The sequence below is a fragment of the Saccostrea echinata genome, unplaced genomic scaffold (genome assembly GCF_033153115.1).
Source record: "Saccostrea echinata isolate AGI-Se365-2 ecotype Australia unplaced genomic scaffold, CSIRO_AGI_Sech_v1 ptg000004l, whole genome shotgun sequence".
NCBI lineage: Eukaryota > Metazoa > Mollusca > Bivalvia > Ostreida > Ostreidae > Saccostrea > Saccostrea echinata.
The window spans coordinates 1,749,340-1,774,861 of record NW_026889753.1 but is presented as its reverse complement, the minus strand read 5'-3'; the positions used below and the strand labels follow the sequence as shown (position 1 = coordinate 1,774,861).

General features: G+C 34.2%; 1 protein-coding gene across 1 annotated transcript in view; it reads left to right on the top strand.

Annotated features, from left to right (window-relative positions):
- Window positions 1-25,522, top strand: part of LOC133178983 (E3 ubiquitin-protein ligase UBR4-like) — a 50,802-nt gene that overhangs the window by 4,542 nt on the left and 20,738 nt on the right. Inside the window, exons 11-50 of the mRNA XM_061313650.1 lie at window positions 13-324; window positions 476-644; window positions 744-829; window positions 1,004-1,241; window positions 1,837-1,960; window positions 2,059-2,161; window positions 2,395-2,533; window positions 2,888-2,961; window positions 3,068-3,190; window positions 3,317-3,499; window positions 3,734-3,856; window positions 3,971-4,200; window positions 4,455-4,680; window positions 16,680-16,761; window positions 17,138-17,213; window positions 17,327-17,646; window positions 17,910-18,005; window positions 18,413-18,537; window positions 18,653-18,735; window positions 18,840-19,034; window positions 19,136-19,199; window positions 19,300-19,376; window positions 19,584-19,704; window positions 19,830-19,900; window positions 20,029-20,176; window positions 20,536-20,769; window positions 21,160-21,330; window positions 21,674-21,925; window positions 22,135-22,224; window positions 22,405-22,557; window positions 22,659-22,883; window positions 23,077-23,161; window positions 23,254-23,326; window positions 23,429-23,606; window positions 23,854-23,901; window positions 24,297-24,456; window positions 24,569-24,639; window positions 24,755-24,844; window positions 24,972-25,103; window positions 25,212-25,296. Of these exons, the coding sequence (XP_061169634.1) occupies window positions 13-324; window positions 476-644; window positions 744-829; window positions 1,004-1,241; window positions 1,837-1,960; window positions 2,059-2,161; window positions 2,395-2,533; window positions 2,888-2,961; window positions 3,068-3,190; window positions 3,317-3,499; window positions 3,734-3,856; window positions 3,971-4,200; window positions 4,455-4,680; window positions 16,680-16,761; window positions 17,138-17,213; window positions 17,327-17,646; window positions 17,910-18,005; window positions 18,413-18,537; window positions 18,653-18,735; window positions 18,840-19,034; window positions 19,136-19,199; window positions 19,300-19,376; window positions 19,584-19,704; window positions 19,830-19,900; window positions 20,029-20,176; window positions 20,536-20,769; window positions 21,160-21,330; window positions 21,674-21,925; window positions 22,135-22,224; window positions 22,405-22,557; window positions 22,659-22,883; window positions 23,077-23,161; window positions 23,254-23,326; window positions 23,429-23,606; window positions 23,854-23,901; window positions 24,297-24,456; window positions 24,569-24,639; window positions 24,755-24,844; window positions 24,972-25,103; window positions 25,212-25,296 (5,635 nt within the window). The remainder of the gene's footprint in view (window positions 1-12; window positions 325-475; window positions 645-743; window positions 830-1,003; window positions 1,242-1,836; window positions 1,961-2,058; window positions 2,162-2,394; window positions 2,534-2,887; window positions 2,962-3,067; window positions 3,191-3,316; window positions 3,500-3,733; window positions 3,857-3,970; window positions 4,201-4,454; window positions 4,681-16,679; window positions 16,762-17,137; window positions 17,214-17,326; window positions 17,647-17,909; window positions 18,006-18,412; window positions 18,538-18,652; window positions 18,736-18,839; window positions 19,035-19,135; window positions 19,200-19,299; window positions 19,377-19,583; window positions 19,705-19,829; window positions 19,901-20,028; window positions 20,177-20,535; window positions 20,770-21,159; window positions 21,331-21,673; window positions 21,926-22,134; window positions 22,225-22,404; window positions 22,558-22,658; window positions 22,884-23,076; window positions 23,162-23,253; window positions 23,327-23,428; window positions 23,607-23,853; window positions 23,902-24,296; window positions 24,457-24,568; window positions 24,640-24,754; window positions 24,845-24,971; window positions 25,104-25,211; window positions 25,297-25,522) is intronic.

Here is a 25,522-nt window from a genome sequence, read left to right as displayed (position 1 = left end):
ATTATCATTTAGGCTTCACTGTTAAAGAGGATTAAACAAGGGTCAGATGCTTCAGAGACAAGTAGCAGCAGTGCTTCTGATTCCAATACATTCTATGAGGATGACCTTAGCAGCTCTGAATACAGCACAGATGAGGATGAAGACTCCGAGCCCCTCCTAGGACAATGGTTGGAGGACACACTGTCCCCTCTTGACTCTGTAGACATACTTACTCCTCCTCCTGTACCTGCCCGATCTGATGCACAAGGGGAGACTAAACGGTCAAGAAAAATCAGCACAGAGGATCAGTCAACACTGATTCCAGACAGAAAGGCTCCACAAGGGGTTAGTTTGTATGAGAATGACAAACTACACAAGTTGTAAGAAGCTATCCGTTTGCTTATGTACAGTATAGTTCAAAAGTAAAAACTGCAAGGAATGTAAAATCTTTCAGTAAATGTTTGATTTTTCATGTTTTTAATCTTAATTGTTATAGTTTGTGAACTTGGCCTCTGAGATACTGAATTTCCTAAGTGCATACTTTGTCAACACCCCAGACATGGAACTACAAAAATTAATTAAATCAACACTTAACGAAGAACACATGTCCAACCTGGCTATTCTTATCAAAGAGCTGGATAAAGACTGTCTCAGAGTTAACAATGGTGAGGCTGATTTACATGTGACATCTTTTGATATCTTTGAAGTGTCACAAAAATAATATTCTAAGGAAGATTTATAATAAAGAGTCTGTTTATTTTTAGGGAAAACATTTGACAGTTTGTCAATGGCTTTGGCAAAGTTCAACCATAGCCTTATTTCAACTGGAGTTCTTTCTGAAAATTTACAGGTAATGAATTGGCATGTAAAATATTTAGCTGTTAAAGCAGTGCACAACACAGAATTAACTACTGTAACTATTAAAGTATTTTAACAATAACATAAATGATTTGCATTGTATTTACCCATTTTCCTCTGAATGTGCTTATTATAACTGATATGTAATATGGGAGGTCTTTCATAGGATTTCCTACTATTGCACCTCGGAGTCAGTCCTCAGGCAGTAGACCACTGGCCGACAACACTGCTGCCTCGAACACTTGCTGTCCTGGCTGAAATCCTCCTCCTGAAACAGCAGAAAGAAAGGGAAGCTAAAGTACTGAAAAGTCAGAGTGAGGCAGCTGTGATCAACATTTGGAACAGATTCATGACAACACTCAAGTCCCTCATGATATATAATGATGGCACAGAAAATTATGAAGGTAAATGTCTGGGTTTTTAAAACGAGTATAAATCATTCATCGATTATTTGGTACTTAAACTTGTAGTACAAGCTTTGCCATCCACACTGAATTACTGATATAAGGCAGCGATTGCATTTACTTATAAATAAGGCAAATAGCTTGGGCGTTTTGACATTGAGAGACATTAAGTACAGTACATTGTAGCACATCTCTGACAATTACTGTCTAAAGTTATGTTGACTGTGCAACATGGTAAGCATACAAGTGTACAAGAAATTAAAAAATATTAAGTTTTAACAATAATGTTTTCTATCTTGTGATAAATTTAATGGACTTAATGTCCCTTACAAAGATTAAGTTATGAAACCTTTGTTATGTCTTACTCATAATTTCAGTTCAGGCAATGAAAGATATGCAGATTTTAATTTCCAGTGTATGAATGTAAACACTTAATTTACAAACACTTTACTAATTTTGCTCCAAAACTACGTGAAAGGCAACAGCACTCATTTGTTATGAATGAAAAAATGATATCTTTTGCAAGATTTAATGCAGATTAATTTTGTTCACTATAATCACTATGATTTATGCATTCCTATTTTTTTTTAAATAGATATCAATGTGGAGCACCTGCAGCTGTTGCTTTTCCTTTTCCACAGTTTGCCATTAATGCAGAAGAAAGCTCTTTTCTTGACACTTGCCCAAAATATTATTGCTGTGGCCAAAATAGACAGCAGGTATGTGTTCAACTGATCTTTAAGCAAATTATGATGATTGTGATTGTGTTTTACTTTTTTGATAGTGAAGGAATGTACAAGTATTTGTTATTTTCCAGTAAACTGTGTGATATGAATCCTTTACCTTTGACAAGAATGCTGCTAGTGTTGGAGTATCTACTTCACTACTTTTATGATCCACCTGCAGAACTTCTGGAACAGGTTGTCAACTATATATTTTTTTTGTAATAAATATTTCTTGCAAATGAATTTACTTATGTCATTTGTGTACAGGTTGTAAAAATAGATCTACCTTATAACAAAGAATTTAATCCAAATTTATTATGGATGAAATGTTTTACAGAATTACATTCATTGGAAGCATGTTATACATATATGTAATGTTTTGTGTTGACTGAAATTAAACTTACATAAGGCCTAAATGTTAAATACAGGTGCGCTGGAATCTGTTTACTGTGTTCACTGTGTCACATGGTGGGGAGAGTGGAAGACATTCCAACACCAAATTCTTCCAATGTAGAGAAGTGGAGGAGAATTATCGCAGAGGATTGGGTACAGTGGATCCCTCAGATTGTAAGTATATTGTAAATAATTACAGTAGATGCAGAGTACCCACAAATACATGTAACTCTGATATCAATATCTTTGTTATATTCCAAATTGTTTCTCATTCCTAAAATTGTAAAATTAAGTGAAAATGTGTCCATAAATATCTTTATTTGCAAAAAACACTGTTGTACTGTTCATATATTGCATGTAATTAGTGTAATATTTGTGTTCTATATTGTAATTTAAGTTCTAGATAATACATATACATGTACATCACTTGTACATTGGATTGTTTAAATTCTTGAATTTAAGGCGACTTGGATTTTTATTAATAAATGAAAACTGAAGTTTTGTGAATTTGTAAATGTTATTTATTAGGTCAAGTTCCAAGGTTTTTTAACTTGGGTCCTGTTGATATCAACTTACAAGAGGCTCCAAAAATTGATGGACTTGTGAGTAGTTTTAATTGCATTATAAACAAAGATTTTTTTTTTTCTTCATATTTCATTTCTTGGTTCTTTAAGTCAACTTTTAGCTGATGAAAACATTTTGTTGTAGGCTTGCAGTTTCCTTCTGTCCAATGCTGATGTGATGGACTACAACACTCTGTATGATGCCTGTATAACATTACTGACTGCAGGAAGTAATTGTGACAAAAATCAAACAAAGATTTCCCTGCTGGTGAGAACTCTAATGATTCTGATAAATATACATGTATGTAAAAGGATTTTGAATCTATTATACGTTTGTACCAGTATTGAATTTATCATGAGAACATAGCATATATGTATTTTGCATACTCTGTAGGACACCTCTGCCATGCATTACCACTTTCTGATTAACTGGAGACTGTTGGCTTGTTTACCACCTTCCGTGCAGTACCTACAGATGCTGGAGAATGCTATCTCACACATGGACAATAGCTACCTGCTGCATACCTTGCGATGGGCCCCTCGTCTGTCTCATAAAGTCTACACCAGCTGGATGAAGGTTGGTCATTTTTAGTTCCAAAATGATCTGTTGTGCTTGTAACAGATTTATCATTATGGAAGATTAATTGGGTTAACTGTTACTATTGAAAATATCATTAATGTAAGAATAAGGGGTCCTTTTGAATATGTTGTATTAAGATTGATTTTCCTTGTATGTAACCATTATTACATGTGTATTTTGTCTGAGGTAGAAAATATAATAACACTACTAGTATCTCATTTTTCCTTGCAGGATTGCTTGGTCAAACAAGGATTGACCACCCAAGATGCAGATACACTGGTTAATGGAGCCAACACATGCTCAAACAATGTAGCATTTGATGTCCGTCTTGCAATGAAGTTTCTAAAGGAACAAGTAAACAAATTTTATGCTAGTCATTTATATAAAGAAATGCTGCCAGTTGTATTTGGTGAAGTAATTATCATTTCTTCAGCTTGTTAAAGTTTGTTTTCTGTTTGGTCATTTCAGATAAACAACTTGCCCACCTTTAGTCCAAGAGAGGTCTTGCCTATAACGAGTCTTCCAGGAGTGTATGACATTTTGATACTGGACTCAGTGGTTGCCAAGATACAGCTCAGTCTGGAAAACACTTACACCAAAGCCATGGCTGACATAGACCCAACAAAAGCCATGGAAGTTGCCCAGGAACTTGATACTCCTATACTGAAGCTTATAGAGGCTTATACTGTCTTTGCTAGGTAGAGTTTCAGTTGTTTATACATGTAGGTTAAAAGCATACATTTCTCTTTGCATGTATGAGATACTGTGAACATCTTTCTTTGAAAGTTGAGTTGTCTTTAATCTAAATAATTTATCCCTCATCCCAACTACAGTATAGAATTTCTGTATTTAAAACTGTAGATGCACGTATAAGAAAAGGTAAGTAATCAAGATCTTAATCCTGTAGTGTGTAAATTAGTAGATGTACATGACATTATATTTCAATTTGTAGATCCTGCATTCTTGGTCAGCTAAAGCAGACAGATGACACAGACCAGGAAATCACAACTGAACAGCTAGAAACCTTTGGAGTCATCATGAGCATTGGCTCAAGTCGTCCCTCCAAAGTATCAGTTCTGGCTACAGAGCTCATGTCCACCCTGCCTAGGTCTGTGACTGGAGCACTCGAACAATGGACAAATGATTCCAAAAACAACTTCCCCAGTCCTGGGGCATGGGTTAGTCTATCAGAATTTTTCATGTCTTTATAATCATACATGTAGATCATAATGCATTCAAAATTATACTTTTGTCAGTAAAATTATTTTAACTAATGAATTTGAAATCTTTCAAGACTATGTATATACTTTATTACTACAAAGTTTCCTACTGGGTAGTTATGTTCCCCAAACGAAGTTTGGGAACATATTGTTTTTACTCTGTTTCTTATTATTATTATTATTAAGTCTTCCGTTCACAACGGAAGACTTATAGTGATTGTATTGTTTCTTTTTATTATTATTATTATTATTCCTCCCAATTTTGTGAGCGCGATTACTCAGAGATGGTTGGATAGATTTTCACAATTTTTCACATGATAGTAGGCTGATATATGAAGTTTATATAAAATTCCGTTTTTTGAAAAATTCACTTCCGGTCCGAAGTTACGGCCGAATTTCCACTTTTTAAATGCACTTTTGTCCGGAATTTTTCTCGGAAACGGTTTGAGGTAAAGATGTGAAATTTACAGGAGTATTAGATCATGACATTCTCTTTGTTTCGAAGTTGTTTTCGTGTGTTTCCGGTACTTCCTGTCCGAACCGGAAGTGAACTTGTGTTTGGTCAATTTTCAACTTTTTTGTTTTTTAATATTTTTTCAAGATATTATTATGTATAACAGAGGTTATTCTACAAATATTAAATATATAATTTGTTTTGAAATCAGATTCCACATTTTGCAGATTTTCGGTACCCTCATTTTCCCTATTTACCTAGTGTGTAAACAATGGGCAAAGAAAGATAACTCTGACTTGTAATTGAAAATAGAACTTTCGAGATAAAGGCGGAAATAGTATCGATGACGTCAGAGACATATACACTCTCCATATCAAAATATTTAGACGTTCCATATTCACTCTTCTAAATATAAGAGTATGTTGGTTACCACTTCCAATGCATGTATAGTTTAAAGTTGCCAGTGTAGTGTAAGTCTGTATTGACATTTAATTTATTTACACATGAATATATCTAAAAAAAAAAATTAATATATATGCTAGGTACCTAATTCAAGTAAATATATTATAAGCACTGAATATACATTTATAGTGATGGACAGGAATGCAGTTTTATCTATCTCGTATAGTAAGTTCAGAATACGATAGTTATAAGCCTTCTATAATGCAGACGATTTATTATTCTCTATGATTTGAATGCGAAATTATCCCGATTTCCGAGTTTTATTTTCGATATTAAAAAAAATATTACATACACTCAAAAAGGAATTGAGCGATAGAAAATTGTAATACAGTACTGTTTTAAAGCCTTTATAAATAAATTGATATCTGCCACTTAAAAGAAAGAAAATCAATCTGTAGATTAGATTTTGTTATTACATGTAAATTTGATAAAAAGTTAAATTATTTATGACACATGATCTATATTCTATATACCCAAGGAATTATAAAAGATGTGAAAAGACGATTCTTGGGCATGGATTCTTGTGAAATACTCAAAGAGTTAAAAAAAAATATGTGAAAACGCGATTCTGTGTGAAATAATGGTACGCTATATGTTTCTTTTGAAAAAAAAAAACATGAAAAAAAATTGCACAGGTCTGTTGATATGTGGGATAAGTATACCTGAATGAACACAATTTTATGCAATGATATATAATTATGTACATGCAACTGACGTCCGTACTTTTCCTTATAATTCATAAAACATAAAACTATCTAATTCCTTTGAAGACTCCCCACCCCCCACCCCCACCCCACCCCTGTCTTGTTAATATTTGGAGACGTTCGTGCAGCTAGGCATTTGAATTATATATTCGTTTTAGATTTAAATCTGTAACATGTGAATATAATTACCATTTACATGTATACAGAATTTCATGTTCTATAATGGTAGATTTGTCATTATGAAATGTTCAATTTACGTCTGAGAGAGAGAGAGGGGGGGAGAGAGAGATTCCCTCTTAATCCCGATCCTCCTATCCATTTACATAGAGCAAAAATTAGTTCTATATCGGTCACACCCATTCTTAATTAAATGTTTTCTGATTTCATAGTCAGTCATGGTCACATCCTGTATATTTGTCAGCTTAAAAAGTATCACACGAAGTGCACCTGTGTTGACCTGTCAATCAAAATCACTTGACGCTGTATGCACTGCAGTTACGTAGCCTGAGTTCGAAATGATCTTGAAGTATGATCTTAAGTAAATCTGATGCAACAAACTTGTGAAAAAATAGAATAAAATAAAAAATAAAATATCTCGGTATTATGAACTTCGATTGTGGGACGTGGAGACCGGTCCTTTGGATGAGATCGTATAAATCGAGGTCCCTTTTTGCAGAAGGTGCTGGCATAAAAAAGATTCCCCTCTGCTCAATTGCGATAAGTGCCAAAGTATGGGACAAAAATTTGCAGTCTCCACCGGCGAGTGGTGTCGTCTCCATGTGAGTGAAAAATTCTGGAGAGGGACGTTAAACAACATACGTATAATCAATCAATCGATTGCTGAAGAATTACTGTAATTGAATAATCTGTCTTATAGGTCTGCTGTCAAATCTTGATATTATAACTTTACAAAACTCAGATACTTTAGGTTAATGTGATACTAACTTAATTCATTATATTTTTTTATAACACCATACACAATTATGCCAAAACATACACACAGTGAAGTTTATGATAGTACGGTGTTCGGCTGTTTGTTTGTCTTAGAAATGATTGCAAACAATTTTTTTTTAATTGCTAATGATATATTACGTATATCTCTTATAGGTGCCAAATGCATTATACAAGATTGATAATGAAAATCAAAGTACCTTAAGTACTGAAAGGACTTTTTTCCAGTTATTTTTTTCTTTCACAGTAAATATGATATGTATGTTTTTTACACAGAAAAAAGCAAATTCTTACAGATTTAGAAGAACGGAAGACTTTTTTGTTGCCATGGCAACAAGAGTCTAGTTAAGGTCTTCCGTCTCCACGGAAGACCTTATAGTGATTCTATTGTTTCTTCTTCTTATTATTATTATTATTCTTTTTTTTTTAGACAAAATTTTGTGCACGCGATTTCTCAAAAACTATTCAATGAATTTCCTTGAAATTTTCAGGGATAAAAGGTCTTTATATGAATTTTATATAAAATTCCGTTTTTTGGTAAATTCGGTTCCAGTGCCAAGTTATGGACAATTTTCTGATTTTAAAATGCAATTTTGTCCGCGAGTGTTCTCAAGAATGGCTTAAGATATTAACTGGAGACTTGTTAGAGATGATAGAACATGATTTTTAGATTGGAGAGGGCACCTTTTCGTTCGTCGTCGGCACTTCCGGTCGCTTACGGAAGTGATCAAAGAAATCGTTAAATTTCAACTTTCTTTTTTTAAATCAATTCTTACATCACATTATTGCATCTCTTTTGTAATTTTGAAATATGTTGGTCCCACCGGAAACAAAAACGTCAACTTCCGGTTATAAGAGAAAAACTACATAATTTGAGTATTTTTCTTTCCCATTAATATCTTTTGTACATAAAGTATATGGAATGAATTTTTAATATGTTATTCAGACAGCAAATGTCTAGAGTAACCTCAAATATCTTTCAAAAACTCACTTCCGGTCGCGTGTTTTTCTGTCCTCAAAATGAGAAGTTGTCTGAGCAAGATCTCGGAAACGGTAAGAGATTAAGACACCAGACTTATATGAGCAACAGACCTTAAGATGTAGCCAAAACCACTTGGGATCAGAGCGTCAGCCGTCACTTCCGGTCGTCACAGGAAGTGATCAAAGAAATCGAAAATTTCATCTTTTCTTTTTTTATTTAAAAATTGCATCACTTTATTGCATCTTTTTCGCAGATTCGAAAGATGTTGGTCCCACCGGAAACAAAAACGACAACTTCCGGTTATAAGAGAAAAACTACAAAATTTGAGTATTTTACTTTCCTATAAATATTCTTTATAGATAATGTATTTGAAATGAATTTTAAATATGTTACTCAGACTGGAAAGGTCTAAAGTAACCTCAAATATCTTTCAAAAATTCATTTCCGGTCGCGTGTTTTTCTGTCCTCAAAATGAAATATTGTCTGAGCGAGATCTCAAAAACAGGTAAAAGATTTAAACACCAAATTTTTATGAGTAGCAGACCTTGAGGAGTAGGCAAAACCATTTTGGTTAAACGCATCCGTCGTAACTTCCGGTCGTCACAGGAAGTGATCAAAGAAATCAAAAATTTTAACTTTTCCTTTTTAAATTAAAGTTTGCATCACTTTGTTGCATCTCTTTCGCTGTTTTGAATTATGTTAGATTCCACCGGAAACAAAAACGTCAACTTCCGGTTTTAGTGAAAAACTACGTTATTTCGATATTAATCTTTCTCATAAATATTGCTTATCGATAAAGTACTTGAAATGTTTTTATGCATTTTGCAGATACTGCAAATGTCTAGAGAAACGTCAGAGATTTTTTTTTTATAAAATTCACTTCCGGTCGCGTGTTTACCTGTCCTCAGAATTAGAATTTGTTCTCACTATATTGTTCGGCAACAGTAAACGACTGAAGTCTAAAACTTTCAGAACTGATAGTCAGTCATCAGTTTATTTGAATCTCGAGGAAATCTTGTATCGCCGTTACTTCCGGTCGTGACAGGAAGTGATGCAAAAAAGTGAATGGTTAATGGTTAGCACGCTGGATTTTCACGCTGACAACCAGGGTTAAATCTCCAGAGTATCTGAATTTCTTTTATCACCTTTTCAGCTTGAATTTACGTTTTTATTTTCAAAATCGGACGGAAGACCTCTCATTGCTCGCAATGAGTTTCTAGTTAAGTCTTCCGTTCACAACGGAAGACTTATAGTGATTGTATTGTTTCTTTTTATTATTATTATTATTATTATTATTATTCCTCCCAAATTTTGTGAGCGCGATTACTCAGAGATGGTTGGATAGATTTTCACAATTTTTCACATGATAGTAGGCTGATATATGAAGTTTATATAAAATTCCGTTTTTTGAAAAATTCACTTCCGGTCCGAAGTTACGGCCGAATTTCCAATTTTTAAATGGACTTTTGTCCGGAATTTTTCTCGGAAACGGTTTGAGGTAAAGATGTGAAATTTACAGGGGTATTAGATCATGACATTCTCTTTGTTTCGAAGTTGTTTTCGTGTGTTTCCGGTACTTCCTGTCCGAACCGGAAGTGAACTTGTGTTTGGTCAATTTTCAACTTTTTTGTTTTTTAATATTTTTTCAAGATATTATTATGTATAACAGAGGTTATTCTACAAATACTAAATATATAATTTGTTTTGAAATCAGATTCCACATTTTGCAGATTTTCGGTACCCTCATTTTCCCTATTTACCTAGTGTGTAGACAATGGGCAAAGAAAGATAACTCTGACTTGTAAGTGAGCATAGAACTTTCGAGATAAAGGCGGAAATAGTATCGATGACGTTAGAGACATATACACTCTCCATATCAAAATATTTAGACGTTCTATATTCACTCTTCAAAATTTAAGAGGACGTTGGTTACTGCTTCCAGTGCATGTAAAGTTTGAAGTTGCCAGTGTAGTGTAAGTCTGTATTGACAGTTAGTTAATTTACACATGAATATATCTAAAAAAAAAATTAATATATATATGCTAGGTAGCTAATTCAAGTAAATATATTATAAGCACTGAATATACATTTATAGTGATGGACAGGCATGCAGTTTTATCTATTTCGTATATTAAGTTCAGAATACGATAGTTATAAGCCTTCTATAATGTAGACGATTTATTATTCTCTATGATATGAATGCGAAATTATCCCGATTTCCGAGTTTTACTTTCGATATTAAAAAATATTACATACACTCAAAAAAGGAATTAAGCGATAGAAAATTGTAATACAGTACTGTTTTAAAGCCTGTATAAATAAATTGATATCTGCCACTGAAAAGAAAGAAAATCAATCTATAGATTAGATTTGGTTATTACATATATATTTGATAAAAGGTTAAATTATTTATGACACATGATCTATACTCTATATACCCAAGGAATTATAAAAGATGTGAAAAGGCGATTCTTGGATTCTTGTGAAATACTCAAAGAGTTAAAGAGTGTGTGAAATAATGATACGCTATATGTTTCTTTTGAAAAAAAAAACCATGATAAAAAAATTGTACAAGTCTGTTGATATGTGGGATAAGTATATCTGAATGAACACAATTTTATGCAATGATATATAATCATGTACATGCAACTGACGTCCGTACTTTTCCTTGTAATTCTTAAAATTATCGAATTCCTTTGAAGCCCCCCCCCCCCCCCCCCCCCCCCCGTCTTGAAATTGAATTATATATTCGTTTTAGACTTAAATCTGGAACATGTGAATAACATTACCATTTACATGTATACAGAATTTCATATTTTATAATTATGAAATGTTCAATTTACATGTCTGAGAGAGAGAGAGAGAGAGAGAGAGAGAGGAGAGATTCCCTCTTCTTTATTAGATGTTTTCTGATTTCATAGTCAGTCATGGTCACATCCTGTATATTTTTCAGCTTAAAAAGTATCACACGAAGTGCACGTGTGTTGACCTGTCAATCAAAATCACTTGACGCTGTATGCACTGCAATTAAGTAGCCTGAGTTCGAAATGATCTTGAAGTATGATCTTTAAGTAAATCTGCTGCAACAAACTTGTGAAAAAAATAGAATAAAATAAAAAATAAAATATCTCGGTATTATGAACTTCGATTGTGGGACGTGGAAACCGGTCCTTTGGATGAGATCGTATAAATCGAGGTCCCTTTTCGCAGAAGGTGCTGGCATAAAAAAGATTCCCCACTGCTCAATTGCGATAAGTATAGGACAAAAATTTGCAGTCTCCACCGGCGAGTGGTGGCGTCTCCATGTGAGTGAAAAATTCTGGAGAGGGACGTTAAACAACATACGTATAATCAATCAGTCAATCAATCGATTGCTGAAGAATTACTGTAATTGAATAATCTGTCTTATAGGTATGCTGTCAAATCTTGATATTATAACTTTACAAAACTCAGTGACTTTACGTTTAGTATGATACTAACTTTTTTATAACACCATCACAATTATGCCAAAATATAAACACAGTGAAGTTTATGATAGTACGGTGTTCGTTCGTCTGTTTGTTTGTCTTAGAAATGATTGCAAACATTTTTTTTTTTAAATTGCTAATGATATACGTATGTCTCTTATAGGTGCCAAATGTATTATACAAGATTGATAATGAAAATCAAAGTACCTTAAGTACTGAAAGGACTTTTTTCCAGTTATTTTTTTCTTTCACAGTAAATATGATATGTATGTTTTTTACACAGAAAAAAAGCAAATTCTTACAGATTTAGAAGAACGGAAGACTTTTTTGTTGCCATGGCAACAAGAGTCTAGTTATTATTATTTTTCTTCCTGGGTACTTTTTTGTCCGTGAGTGATCTCCGAAACTACACATCCAATTGAGGTGAAACCTTTTTAGGGTTAATAGGAATGTTATGTAGATTTGCGGAACGAAGGTCATTTTGCGCGCACGTGCATGCACGTGCGTGCGCGTGCAATACGTAAAATGACCAATTTAATTGATATAGCTGTAACTTTTGTATTTTTTGATGAAATGCTTTGATACTCAGAATATAAGGATATATTAATAGTGTAGACAAGATGACATGGTCAGAATGCACATGCATGCACGTGTGCGCATGCGCATTGATTGAAATGACCAATACAATTGATATAGACTTAACTTGTGCATTTTTTGATGAATTGCTTTGAAACTCAGAATATTAATATATATTAGAAGTGAAGACAAGAAGACTTGATCAGCGCACACATGCATGCATGTGTGTGCACGTGCGCGCGCGTGCAATGAGTAAAAGGACAGATATACTTGATATAGCCATAACTTTCATATTTTTTGATGAAATGCTTTGATACTCAGGATATCAGGATATATTAAAAGTGTAGACAAGATGGCATGGTCAGAATATATATGCATGCACGTGTGCGCATGCGCATTGATTGAAATAACCAATAAAAATGATATAGACTTAACTTGCACATTTTTTAATGAATTGCTTTGGTTCTCAGATTATAAATATATATTAGAAGTGCACACAACATGACATGATCAGCGCACACATGCATGCACTTGCATGCACGTGCGTGTGCGTGCAATGAGTAGAATGACCAATATACTTGATATAGCCAAAATTTCCATATCTTTTGATGAAATACTTTAATACTCAGAATATAAGGATATATTAATAGTGAAGACAAGATGACATGGTCAGAATGCACATGCATGCACGTGCTCGCATGCGCAATGATTGAAATAACCAATATAATCGATATAGACTTAACTTGTACATTTTTTGATGAATTGCATTGAAACTCAGAATATAAAGATATATTAGAAGTGTAGACAAGATGACATGGTCAGCGCACACATGCATGCACGTGCGTACGCGTGGAATGAGTAAAATTACCAATATACTTGCTATAACCATAACTTTTACATTTTTTGATGTAATGCTTTGATACTCAGAATATATAGACATATTATTAATGTAGAAAAGACGACATTGTCAACATGCACATGCATGCACGTGCGCACGCATGCAACGCTAAAATGACCAATATACTTGATATAGCTGTAACTTTTATACTTTTTGATGAAATGCTTTGAACTCAAAATATGTAGATATATACTAATAGTATAGATAAGATGACACGGTCAACTTGGATATGCATGCACGTGCGCACGCTTGCAAAGCGTTAAATGACAGATATACTTAATATAGCCGAATTTTTTTTAATCTTTTGATGAAATTTGAATATAAAGATGTATTGAAAGTGTAGACAAGTTGACATGGTCATTTTGTACATGCGTGTCCGTGCGCGCGCGTGTAATGCGTAAAAAAACAATATACTTGATTGCCTTATTTAATGAAGCTTACAGGGAATAAGACACCAAAAGGAAGTTGGGGAGCGTTTGGGGAAAATCTGTAACGGTCCCCGTTACAATTAATACTAGTTATCATTTATGATTGCTAGGAAATTGTGTTTCACAAGACTCTTAAATGTATTTCTTGAATGAAGTATTAAATAGCTGATACTATGGATGTTGAACAACAGGAGATAGGGTAAAGTGATCGTGAGTCGGACACCTCTCGTTTTCCTTTACGCATGCAGACCACATTCGTCTGTATACCCTGTGTTATTTGGTCTTGTCCAAAAGAGCTCGAAAAGATCTACTATTCTTTGCTTGGATTACCTCCGTATTTTACCTTGTAAAGCATTCAGATGTGATGAACCACCAACATCGAAATTCGTTTGAAAGTCGGACACATTTGATATTGAGTCTGACACATATAAAAGTGGGACTAATTAACTTTCTAGGCCCTATATGCACATGCTGACGTGCACTTGTTCATTGAACATGCAAGAACCTTTCACGGTCTCGTACAAGAAAGGGCCGGGGGGGGGGGGGGGGGGTGTGCCAGATAAAAATTCAGAACAACTTAAAAGAATACATGCCAGAAGCTATAGGAGAGAGGAACCCCCCCCCCCCCCCCCCCGCTCTTAACTCCTTTGTGTAATTTCTGTACAATATTTAAAGTATCCCTACTTTTGATTATGGCAGGAAAAAAAATAAATAATCTGACCTCGACTAGTAACCCCCCCCCATTAACGAGTTTTGGCTGTCCCGCCTCCTCTCTCTATTTCTCTATTTTTTATTTTTTTTGCTTGTCGAGAGAATTTGGCCGCATGAATTTGATATGGATAGAGCAGGTATATGTGAAAACTAAAATAATCATTGAACCTTCAAATTATATTTTAGCATTCTAATGACATTGTGTTTCTGTGATGTAGGAAAGAAAAATATTTTTTTTTCTTGATATCTTGTTTTGATTTGCTAAAATATGACCAGGTAAGTCAATTGAACGGCGGTAAATTGGTATTTTTATGCGCCCGGATCGATAGATCGGGGGCGCATATTGTTTTTGTCCTGTCTGTCTGTTTGTCTGTTTGTTGTCAACTTTAACCTTTGCCATAACTTTTGAACCATAAGAGATAGAGACTTCATATTTGGTATACATACTCCACTAATTAAGCTCTTTCAAATGACACTAAGGTCAATGACCTTGTGACCTTGACTGTGACCTATATGCTAAAAATAGCTTTTTCGAACTTTGTTGCTGCCGGGTGCATAGTGTTTCACAAACACATCTTGTTAGGTTATGATCTCGTTGTGGTAAGTCAACCAAAACACCAAAACATCCTCTTGACTGAAAATTCAGGCCCATAGGAAGCAAATACATTTTCAGTTGACAGGGAGCACTACCAAAAATTTCCTGACAAGCAAAAAAAAAGGTCATCAGATGTTTTTTATTGAGGGGGCACAAGCATATAGTATCTATGTTTACTATAGTAATCAATATATCGGCAAAATTATGGGAGGGGGCACGGCCCCTTGGTAACCCCATCCCACCCCCGGTTCCAACGGTCATGAAATTAGAGTTCATTCCTGCAGCTAGATGCATCCATTTTCTTTTATATTTATGTATTATCATGATGACATCATAAAATGTTAATTTAATATGAGAGGGAGAGAGAGAGAGAGGATGTCTCATAATTAACTGGGATACATTTAGCTTTTTAAAATAATTAGATTGAGAACACAATCTTGTATGAATGTAACAAATTTTAAATGCATAAATACTCTACTTTTCATTTAATGATTCAAAATCATTAAGACGCTAATAGTCACAATGTTTCCGCTGAATGGAATATTTCATTTCAAGTCTTGGAGCAGATTGTCTCATAAGTAGACATAACATGTGTCAGTTACATTTGTACTAATTCCTGCCTAAGTCTTTCTTTTATTTGCACTTCTGCTCCCTAATCGCAGCAAGACCTGTTTTTATTCGACTATCAATGCTTTTTTTGGGGGGGGGTTATAGAACAACTCTTGATAGGTAGTTTGACCGAAATATCTGAAAGCTGCTGGTTACTCTTCTGCACTCAAGGTCTGTAGTGTAAACCGCCACATTCATCCACTGGGTTTTGTTCGGTTCCCATTTACAGTAATGAAGCATCGGCATCTTTGGAGCCCCCCCCCCCGTCGAATGCAAACAAACAACAGAAATTTCCAATAATCACTTTTTTTTTAATCCTCAAAAATGTGAAATATTTCTTTTTAGCTACATTTTTAAAAATCAAAATCACATTTTAATCTTGAAAGTATTCAATACGCTTTATACAACTTCCATCAGACAATCACGCCTACTCCTTCCTGCCTTGAATTAATTTTGTTGATTTTAAATATTAATTTAAAACACAATGAAATTGTGATTTATCTTTATTAATAGAGATTTGAATATTTGACTTAATTTATAATATTCTTCAAGCAATTATTTATGTGACAAGGTTTATGAAAACTCGGACAGTGTCCGACTTAGCATCAAATTGCTAAAATTTACTGTCCGACTCAAGATCAAATTGAGTCATTGCATCCGAACTTGAATTCTTCGAAATAGAATAAAATATTTTCAAAAAACCATACATATTGTGCATTTACAATGTTTAGTGCATAATATACGTGTAATTTTAACTTTCAAATTAAATTCTTTTACACGATGTGAAAACTTTCATACGTTTGATCGATCAAAATATTGCCAGGGGGATCTTCGAATTTACCGGTAATTAGTGCTTTCGAGGGTCAAACGTCAAAAAGACTGCAATATCATCTTTTGAGAAAGAAAGACAACTCTTAATAGATTAAGAATTGCTTGATTCAGTTGATCATGATAGAGGATGGATTCATTATAGGAAGTCCGTTAAAAATAGCATCAAAATTGTCCGACTCTAGATCGTGTCCGACTCTAGATCAGTTTACCCTATGTGAGAAATATATTTTTATGTTTTTTTCCCCTTTTTGTAAACAGATTAATATAGTACAATGTACATGTATTTCAGAACTCTGCATTTGGAAATGACATTATTCCTGTTGAAAGTTACATAGAATCAATCCAGAGTGCTCATATAGGATATTTATCAGGTAATTGATTTGAGGTACTGTAATATGCTCTATAAACATTTTATATCAATGGCATAGCCAGGATTTGTATTTTCCTTCTGATAGTCAAGATTGAGTTCATAATCAGTACTAAATGTTTCTCAGATTTGTTTTTGGGGTTTTTAAAAAGTACAAGCTTGAGTATATATGCTAGTGTACTTTAATTATTTATGACAAATTTAAATGTAGCATTTCCTGAAAAACAACTCGAAAATTTAGTCCGAATTTGTTTTAAAACACACAGCTGTCTCAAAGTTACTGATCTTGCTACACAAAATTTGAGCTCAGATTGGAGCATTCATGTACAATGGACATATTTCTAGTTGTTTTAATGATTCAGTGGATGGATATTTTACAGAGGCTGAATTTAACATTGGTGCCTCTCTGAAGCATACATTGGCTTCCCTTGTCAGATTCTCATCAGACTTTGTCAGGTATGTTAGCATTTGTATGTATATACTACTTTAACATCTTTGTTTAATACACAGTAGCTAATAAGATTTTTTTTTCTCTGAAATATAGTTTTGAATATATTTTGTACTTGTAGTTGGTGCCCTGATGCAGATAGTAGTAAGGAGATGACACGAGTTCTCTTCCCTCTGATTCTTGATGCATCAAGTTCTCATGTAGCAGACATGGCCTCCACTATTCTGGAGAAGTTCTTGGGACAGGTAGATAGTGAGGAATTCATGGAGAGACTGTATAGGTACACATTCAGTGTGTGTAAGGACTTAGTGAATGAGTACTCAGATCTCGAGTATGGACTACAAGGAAGTGTCTACATGAATTGTCTCAAGTTCATGCTGAATCACATCGAAAAACCACCAGAGAAGAAAGCATTTGCCTATGTGTTCTCAAATGACTTGGGTAAGTTAACATTGAAAGGTTCAGAAAAAAAGAATCTTTGTGCATGTACTGTACATGGTAAATATATGTTTTTTTAAATAAGAAAAGATGTTATTAATCCAAGATCATTGTCTAATGATGATGATATAAGGAACTTTAAAAAAAAAATCATATATTATGATAACCATTTCATAAATATGTGTTTTTTTTTCTTTAGTAATAGCATTATTGAAAGATGAAGATAATGGTGATCTTATAACATGTAATTGTTTGTATGTTTCCAGATTTGATTAACTTGTTGCTGTCTCCCTCTAAGGATCACTTGTCACCAGAGTTTGCAGGAAGTGTCCTCAAATTCTTTAATAAGCTCCTGTATATTGGTAGGTGATTTTATTTTTTTGGGATTTATCATTAAGGCCAGACGATAGTTCCTCAAATATCTGTTTTGTATACCTTCAAATTATGTGGAAAATATTCAAAATTTTAATTACCTGCTGATTTCTAAACTGGTTTCTAATTGTCTTAAAAAAAATGAAACACCAAAAAATGTGTCATTGGCTAATTAAGTTTTTACCAAAAGGATTTTATAGGAAAAACATCATCTGGTATCTTGCACAAATGGTAAGCTACCTCAATTTTTTGCGAGTAAACATGTTAAAGAAGCAATACTTGAATGACAAAATCTTAGAAAAAAATATATATTATTGAGGAACGTATCGTCTGTCCTTAAATAATCAAAGTTAAGAATTTGATTACCTGGTAACACTTGTACATGTGTACATTGTAGCTGACAAACATCCCAGTGACCAGAGTTACGAGGCTCTTTGCTCTTCTCTATCCAGAATAGCAAACCCAGAATTTGACAGAACCATATTGCAGAACTGGCTTTCCAAAATTATTCTTCCTTCAGAGGTAGACCTTCTTCCTGTAATATGCAATAGTCCTTTTAATTTGGTTTGAAGCATAATTTTTAGGCTTTTATCAACAAATCTTACACATATGAATCCATTTTAAATTGTATTTTCAGGACCAAGAAAATAATAATAATACCCCAAAGGAAAACAGGGGATTACTAAGAAACTTTACTCACTACATTGTAAAAGAAAAAAGGTAATTTTATGGGTTATCTAGGCAAAAAAGTATAAAAAGTTATTAAATGTTAAAATTGGTAGTCCTATTTACCACAGCGTTATTCCACTGGAAATTCTTTTCAGCTCTGTCAGTTCTAAAGTATCCCAGACATTACTGAAGGCTCTAATTCCAATGGGCAAAAAGCTTTTGTCTGGACCCCAGGCAGCCATGACTGGATTCCCCGAGCTGATGATAGTAATGCACACTCTGGCTGGAGCTGGAAATGGAGCAGGTCACCTGGAGCTGTTCCAGGCAGCCACTAGCTGGCTACAAATCTGGTGAGTTGTTGTATTAGTGTTTTATGTAAATATATGAATTGGTCAACAATGAAGTGAATATAGGGGAATCTTTTGAATGATGCACAATTTGCTCTCAACAGCAAAAAGTCCCTTGAGAAGAAAGAGGTGCTTGAGGAAATAGTTGAAATTGGAAGTTCCAGCAAAGTAAGCACACATACATGTATACATGTAAAGATAAGTTCTGAGTTAAAAATTGATTGAATACCAAGATGCTTTTTTTGCATTTTTGTTTTTTCGTTTTCAGGCTGTGTTGGACTCTTTGTGTTGTATTCTATCATATTTAGGAGAGATTTTGGGTGCCCTAAAGAAGGTTTCTCAGAGGTAATATTGCACACTGAGTTACTACAACCTCTAGCAATGCTTACCAGAAAAAAAGTGTGAAATTTTTGCATGCATGTAGTTTGTTGTTTTGAAAAAAAAAACCCATTGCCAATCTTGTTATGATACTGATTACTAGTGTATGTAGTCTGAAGAAAGTCTGTATAGTGATGAAAGTTGAATATACAAATACAATTTTTGTGTTTCCAGAGGTAGCAGTGGTGGTATATCCAGTGTGGATAATGAAGTGCAGGCCTCACAGGAGGGGGGAGACAGTGACTGGGCGGAGGACATCACACAGGAGGACGAGGACTCAGCTGGAGAGGACTCGGTCAGTTTATTACCAATAACATACTTAAAAATTAGATAGATAAAAAATGTGTGCAAGAACACAATTAACTAGCAGAGAAACATTATTTCAAATTTACATAAAGGAAATTTGTTGTATTGTTGCAGGATGAGGAGTCATTGAACAACAAACTTTGTACTTTCACTATAACCCAGAAAGAATTTATGAACCAGCACTGGTAAGATTTTGAATTAAGTTTTTGAAATAATCATGTAGTTAAAAGACTGTTAATTGGTACAGTATACTTTTTGCAAAATTATGACGAATTGAATACAAAAATAAATCATTTTTTTAACATTTCACTAGGTACCACTGTCACACTTGTAAGATGGTGGATGGCGTAGGTGTGTGCACTGTTTGTGCCAAAGTTTGCCACAAAGACCATGACCTGACATATGCCAAGTTTGGCTCCTTTTTCTGTGATTGTGGGGCAAAAGAGGATGGAAGTTGTAAGGTAGAACAATGCATTTTATTTGAACAGCCTCTTGTTGAAGAATGCAAAAATAATGCATGAAGGTCAAATTTCAATTATTGATGAAACAACAATTTTGCATTTAATGACCACTTGGATACTTTTTAACAGGCAGATTATATATGTTTCCCAATATTTGTGGTACTCTATGGCTCATTTAAATTAAGAAAAATTTCATATTTTCTATTTTTGGGTGATTTACTGGAATTATAAAAATTAAAATGCAGGCATTTGAATACAACCTTGAAAAGATCGAATTGCAAATACATTGATTATAAAGCCACATAATTCCTTCCATGGTAAAGTTTTTAAGAGTTGTAAGATTGACTTATTGTATTTAGGCATTAGTTAAGAGGGTTCCACAGAGTGCCATGGATTGTAATGACAGCATAGCTGGACAGTCCCCTTTCTCTATGGACACCATGTTACAGAGCAGTCTTAGGAGAAGACTGTCCTCCCCTTGTCCCTCAGAAAACACCAAGGCTGACAACAAAGCCATAGAACTGGCAAACAAGACAAGGGAACTCCTGGGAAAACAGCTTGAAGGATGCAGAGATCTTCTGATAGGATATCTGGTAAAATGATTAAACTTTAAAGGAAAAATGTTCTCATGTCATTTGTCTCCTAAGATTTTGTTTTTTGTTAAAGTACAGTGTAACTTGCTTGAAGACATTTTTTTCCAACACTACAGTCCTTACAGTTTCAAAAATATTTGTGCAGTACAGTAAAACATGGTTACGGTGCACATACTTGTAATGAATTCACATTTGCAATGAATTGATTTTCGTACCCTGTATTTTAAAAACATATAAACTCAATGGATATAATGAATTTCAATTATAAATAATCAAAGTTAATTCACATGTAGCACTCGGCTATAATCTTTATTTACTATTTTGAATCCCTTTAAAGTAAAACAACAGCCTAAAGTATGTCTAGAATATAAACCTAATGTTTTATTTTAGGACTCCAGTGAGACAGTAGGTGTGGTACTTGATATGTTGAAGACAATACTTCCATCTCTGACAGAAAATTATTTGAAGGTGTCACCCATGGGGAGCACCCAGAGAGCTCAGAAAGCTCTGTATACCCTACACAACACCCCCAAACTCACTCAGCACACAGATGAACTCATGGTTTGTGTTACATGTACATACCCTCTCATCAAAATTAGTAAAAGGCATTAACAAAAAACAAGAGTAAATAAACATGTATCATCTCATTTGACTTGAATAATGCACATGTACATTTATTGTGAACCGCCTCCCGAAGAAAAGTTGAACAAGACATCTATCTAAAAAGAATTAGGGATTCTAAAGTGCAGTTGGCACTGGAAAAGTTTGTTTTATTACTATTGATTTATAGTTCACACGTATAAATTTAAAATGTACATTTGAATCATTTTCATACCATGGTGCTGTAAAAACTGATGACTCAGAACAGGTTAGGTTACATGATGCACATTGTTTGGTATTGTAGACTGTAACACTGGGCTCTCAGGAGGGAGCGTTTGAGAATGTGAGGATGAACTACAGTGGAGACCAAGGACAGCAGATTCGACAGCTGATAAACTCTCATTACCTGAGAAGGGTTGCTATGTGTGTGCTAGCTTCTCCCCATGGCAAGAGGCAACACCTAGCTGTCAGTCATGAAAAAGGGAAAATCACAATCCTCCAACTGTCAGCACTGCTCAAACAAGCAGACTCCAGCAAAAAGAAACTCACATTGACAGTAAGATATACGTGTACTTCTGTTCAATGAGAAATTCTTAATTCCAGAACAATTGAATGAAAGATATACGTGTCCTAAGAAAATATAATTCTTTTGAAAAATGGAGTTACACCTGCAGCACTGTTGTAAAATTTAAGAGTGAAGGTATTTTTTTGTGTTTAGGGGAGGGGGAGTCTATAAGATTTTGACTAAGTCTATTCATCTTTCAGAGACTGGCATCAGCTCCTATCCCATTCACCGTGTTGTCTATCATGGGAAATCCTTGTAATGAAGATTACTTAGCAGTTACTGGATTGAAGGTAATATTAAAGGGGGGAAAAGTTAATAATAAAGTCAAGGAAAAGTAGTTTTTCAGTAGAGGATTGCATTACTTAAAGAACATTATGCACATTTTGTAGGGGCAGTGATTAATAAGGTAAAAAAAATTAGTTTTCAGCTAGAAAATTGCATTCGTCAAATACATGTACTTGCTTTTGTAGGACTGCCATGTTCTGACATTTACCAGCTCTGGGCAGGTGTCAGATCACCTTGTCCTCCACCCAACTCTGACTTCTGGAAACTTCATCATTAAACCTATCTGGCTGCCAGGCACTCAGACTGAGCTAGCCATCGTTACAGCAGATTTTGTCAAGGTAATATATACAGCCAGACTTTTAGATGCTTCCCTATTAACTTTTTTTTAAAGTGTAAAGAGTTATTATGTCTAAGGTCGTGATTTTAACTTCTTTTACAGATTTATAACCTAAGTGTCGATGCACTGAGCCCCCAGTTCTACTTTTTGCTGCCAAGTGGCAAGATTCGAGATGCAACGTTTATATGCACAGAAGAAGGCCGTTACATAGTTTTGATGGCTTCTAGTGGTTATATATACACTCAGATCATGGATGAGAGTAGCAGTGCCAAGAATGGCCCTTTCTATATTACCAACGTCATGGATGTTGAACATTCAGACTTAAAGGTATAACTGACTTTTACAACATTATATTCAGTTAAGAGTAAAGTCTGAAAATCATTGTGAATTGTTGGATTTTCTGGAGCAAAGATATAATAATATTAAGTGAAAATTAAACTGATTTTAAGGAGTGAATTACACTGTAACACCAGTTTTAGTGAGAATTTTAATCATGCATTAACAATTTATTGTGCAACAGGAAGTGAACAATTTGGTAGCAGGAGGGGGTGTGTCTGTTTACTACTCACATGCTCTCCAGCTGATCTTCTTTAGCTATACTCAAGGTAATTATACTGCTTACTTTTAAGATTTGAAATATAGAAAAGAAATTATAAATGATAACATACTAAAATTTCTCAACTTTTTTCCTGATCAGGAAAGAGTTTTGCAGCCACAGTGTCCAAGGATTTGTCCAAGACTCCAATGCTATTTCCAATTACTCTCAAAGCGTAAGTACTTAGAAAATTTTTGTTTAAGAAAATATGATATGAGCATCTGCTTTATATTAAGGTTCCACCTTTTACAACCTTATACATGTATTTTACTTGCAGTAATGGAACCTCAAAAGGGAGTAATTCTGTCCAGCCCTTAGTCCAGTGGTCAGAGGTCCCTGGTCATACAGGTCTGATGTACAGCATGACACAGACCTCCAACAATCCAGTTGTTCTCATGATACAGCTCGATAGCATCATGGTTCAGGAAATCAAGGTTGTCCCTGCCAAAGCAAAGGTACATGATCATGCATATAGCTTTATCACTTCTTCTGATTTCACAAATGCATTAAATAGAGAAAAAAAAAACCAAACTTTAATACAGCCAAACCTCGTTATCTCAAACTCAATGGGACCGAGAAGAAACTTCAAGATATTTAAGGATTTGATATATCTAAGGTAAAATACTCAAAGAATACAAGAAACTTGTGGAGAAAAAACTAAATCTATGGAATTACATGTAATATTTTGAATTCTTATTTCAGATTCAAGATGTTGTTGCCATAAGACACACAGCTTCTAATTCAGATCAGGTACAGCTGACTTGTGAGATTTTCTTTCTGTTGTGAAATTAGTAAGCTTCAAATATGATCAACACTTAAATCAGATAACTAGCATCTTTTGCATATTTATCTTGTAAGCATATTTGTATATTGTAGATTAATTATTGTTCAAAGCATGACCCCTAGAAGAAAAGGGCTACAATTTTTTTTTTACATGAAATATACATATGAAAAAAATAAGGAAAAAATTCTCAAAATGTCAAGTAAAACAAAGGAATAGGTATATAATATGGCTCAGTAAAGGTTGTCTAATGACACATGAGTGACGATTATGGCCCATGGGTTTCTAGATTTTCAGAGAAGCATTTCATTGCAGAATAGAAATTCTAAGTGCCTTTACTTTATTTGAAATTTTGTTATTTCAGCAACACAGAACCACTATGATTTTACTTTGTGAAGATGGAAGCTTAAGAATATACATGGCCAATGTTAACACCACAAATTTCTGGCTGTCCCCCTATCTACAGCCCCAGAGCCCCATTTCTGTCCTCAAACCAATCAAGAAAAAGAGATCCACCAAATCAGGTCAAGTCTGGTATCTTTATAAAACATACTGTTGATTTAGATTGCTACTGAATCAAATTTATTAAATTTGAAGTAAGATTTTGACTGTGTAATGTGTTTCATTTGATGGTAGGTCGGCCCACTGGATCAGTTTCATTTCCTATTGATTTCTTTGAGCACTGTCAGCAGAGTAATGACATAGAGGTAGGTGGTGCTAACATTTAAATTAAAAAACCATAAATCAAAAGATATTTCAATTCCATCTATTTCTGGATGGGTTGTTTCCTATGCTTATTTATTCCATGATTTTTCTCGACAGTTTGGTGGAAATGATTTACTACAGATTTACAATGCTCAACAGATAAAGCATAGGCTCAATACCATTGGGATGTATGTAGCAAGTACAAAGGTATGTAAGAAATGAAATTCACAATTCTTTTTACAACACTGTGGTTGAACAAATTTAGGAACATTGTGCACATGTATCTGATGTTACAAATCAGTAAATATAATACTGATTATTTTGATTATCTTAGCCATTTGGGTTTACTGTGGAGATCAGTAACACGAACTCTGCCAATGTAATGGTGGGATGTCGAGTGTTGGTTGGGACCCAGAGCATTGAGAGAGCCCCATCTTATATTGAAGTCTTTGGAAGAACCACACAAGTAGGCTTTGTTGATTTAATGTAATGAATGAGCACAGATACATGTATGAAAGAGAAACATTAGGTAATAATTAATGAATTATGATTTAATTTGATTATTTCTTCACAGGTGAAAATTACCAGGGCTAGATGGTTTGACCTGCCCTTCACAAGAGAAGAATCTTTGACTGCCGACAAAAAAATCACACTTCATTGTAAGATTTTCAGAATGTATACATGTATATCAGTCTTTATGCAAGTTCGACACTAATTTCATATTAGTCTCAATCGATCAATTTTTCTACAGAGAGGCAAAAAATTAATAAAAATTGTGAATTTTTATGAAATTTTTTATTTGGATGTAGGATTTTGCAGCATACTTCTAATTAGATTTTAATGCAAATTGTATATAATAAAGGATTTTTAAAAAAGCAGAATGAA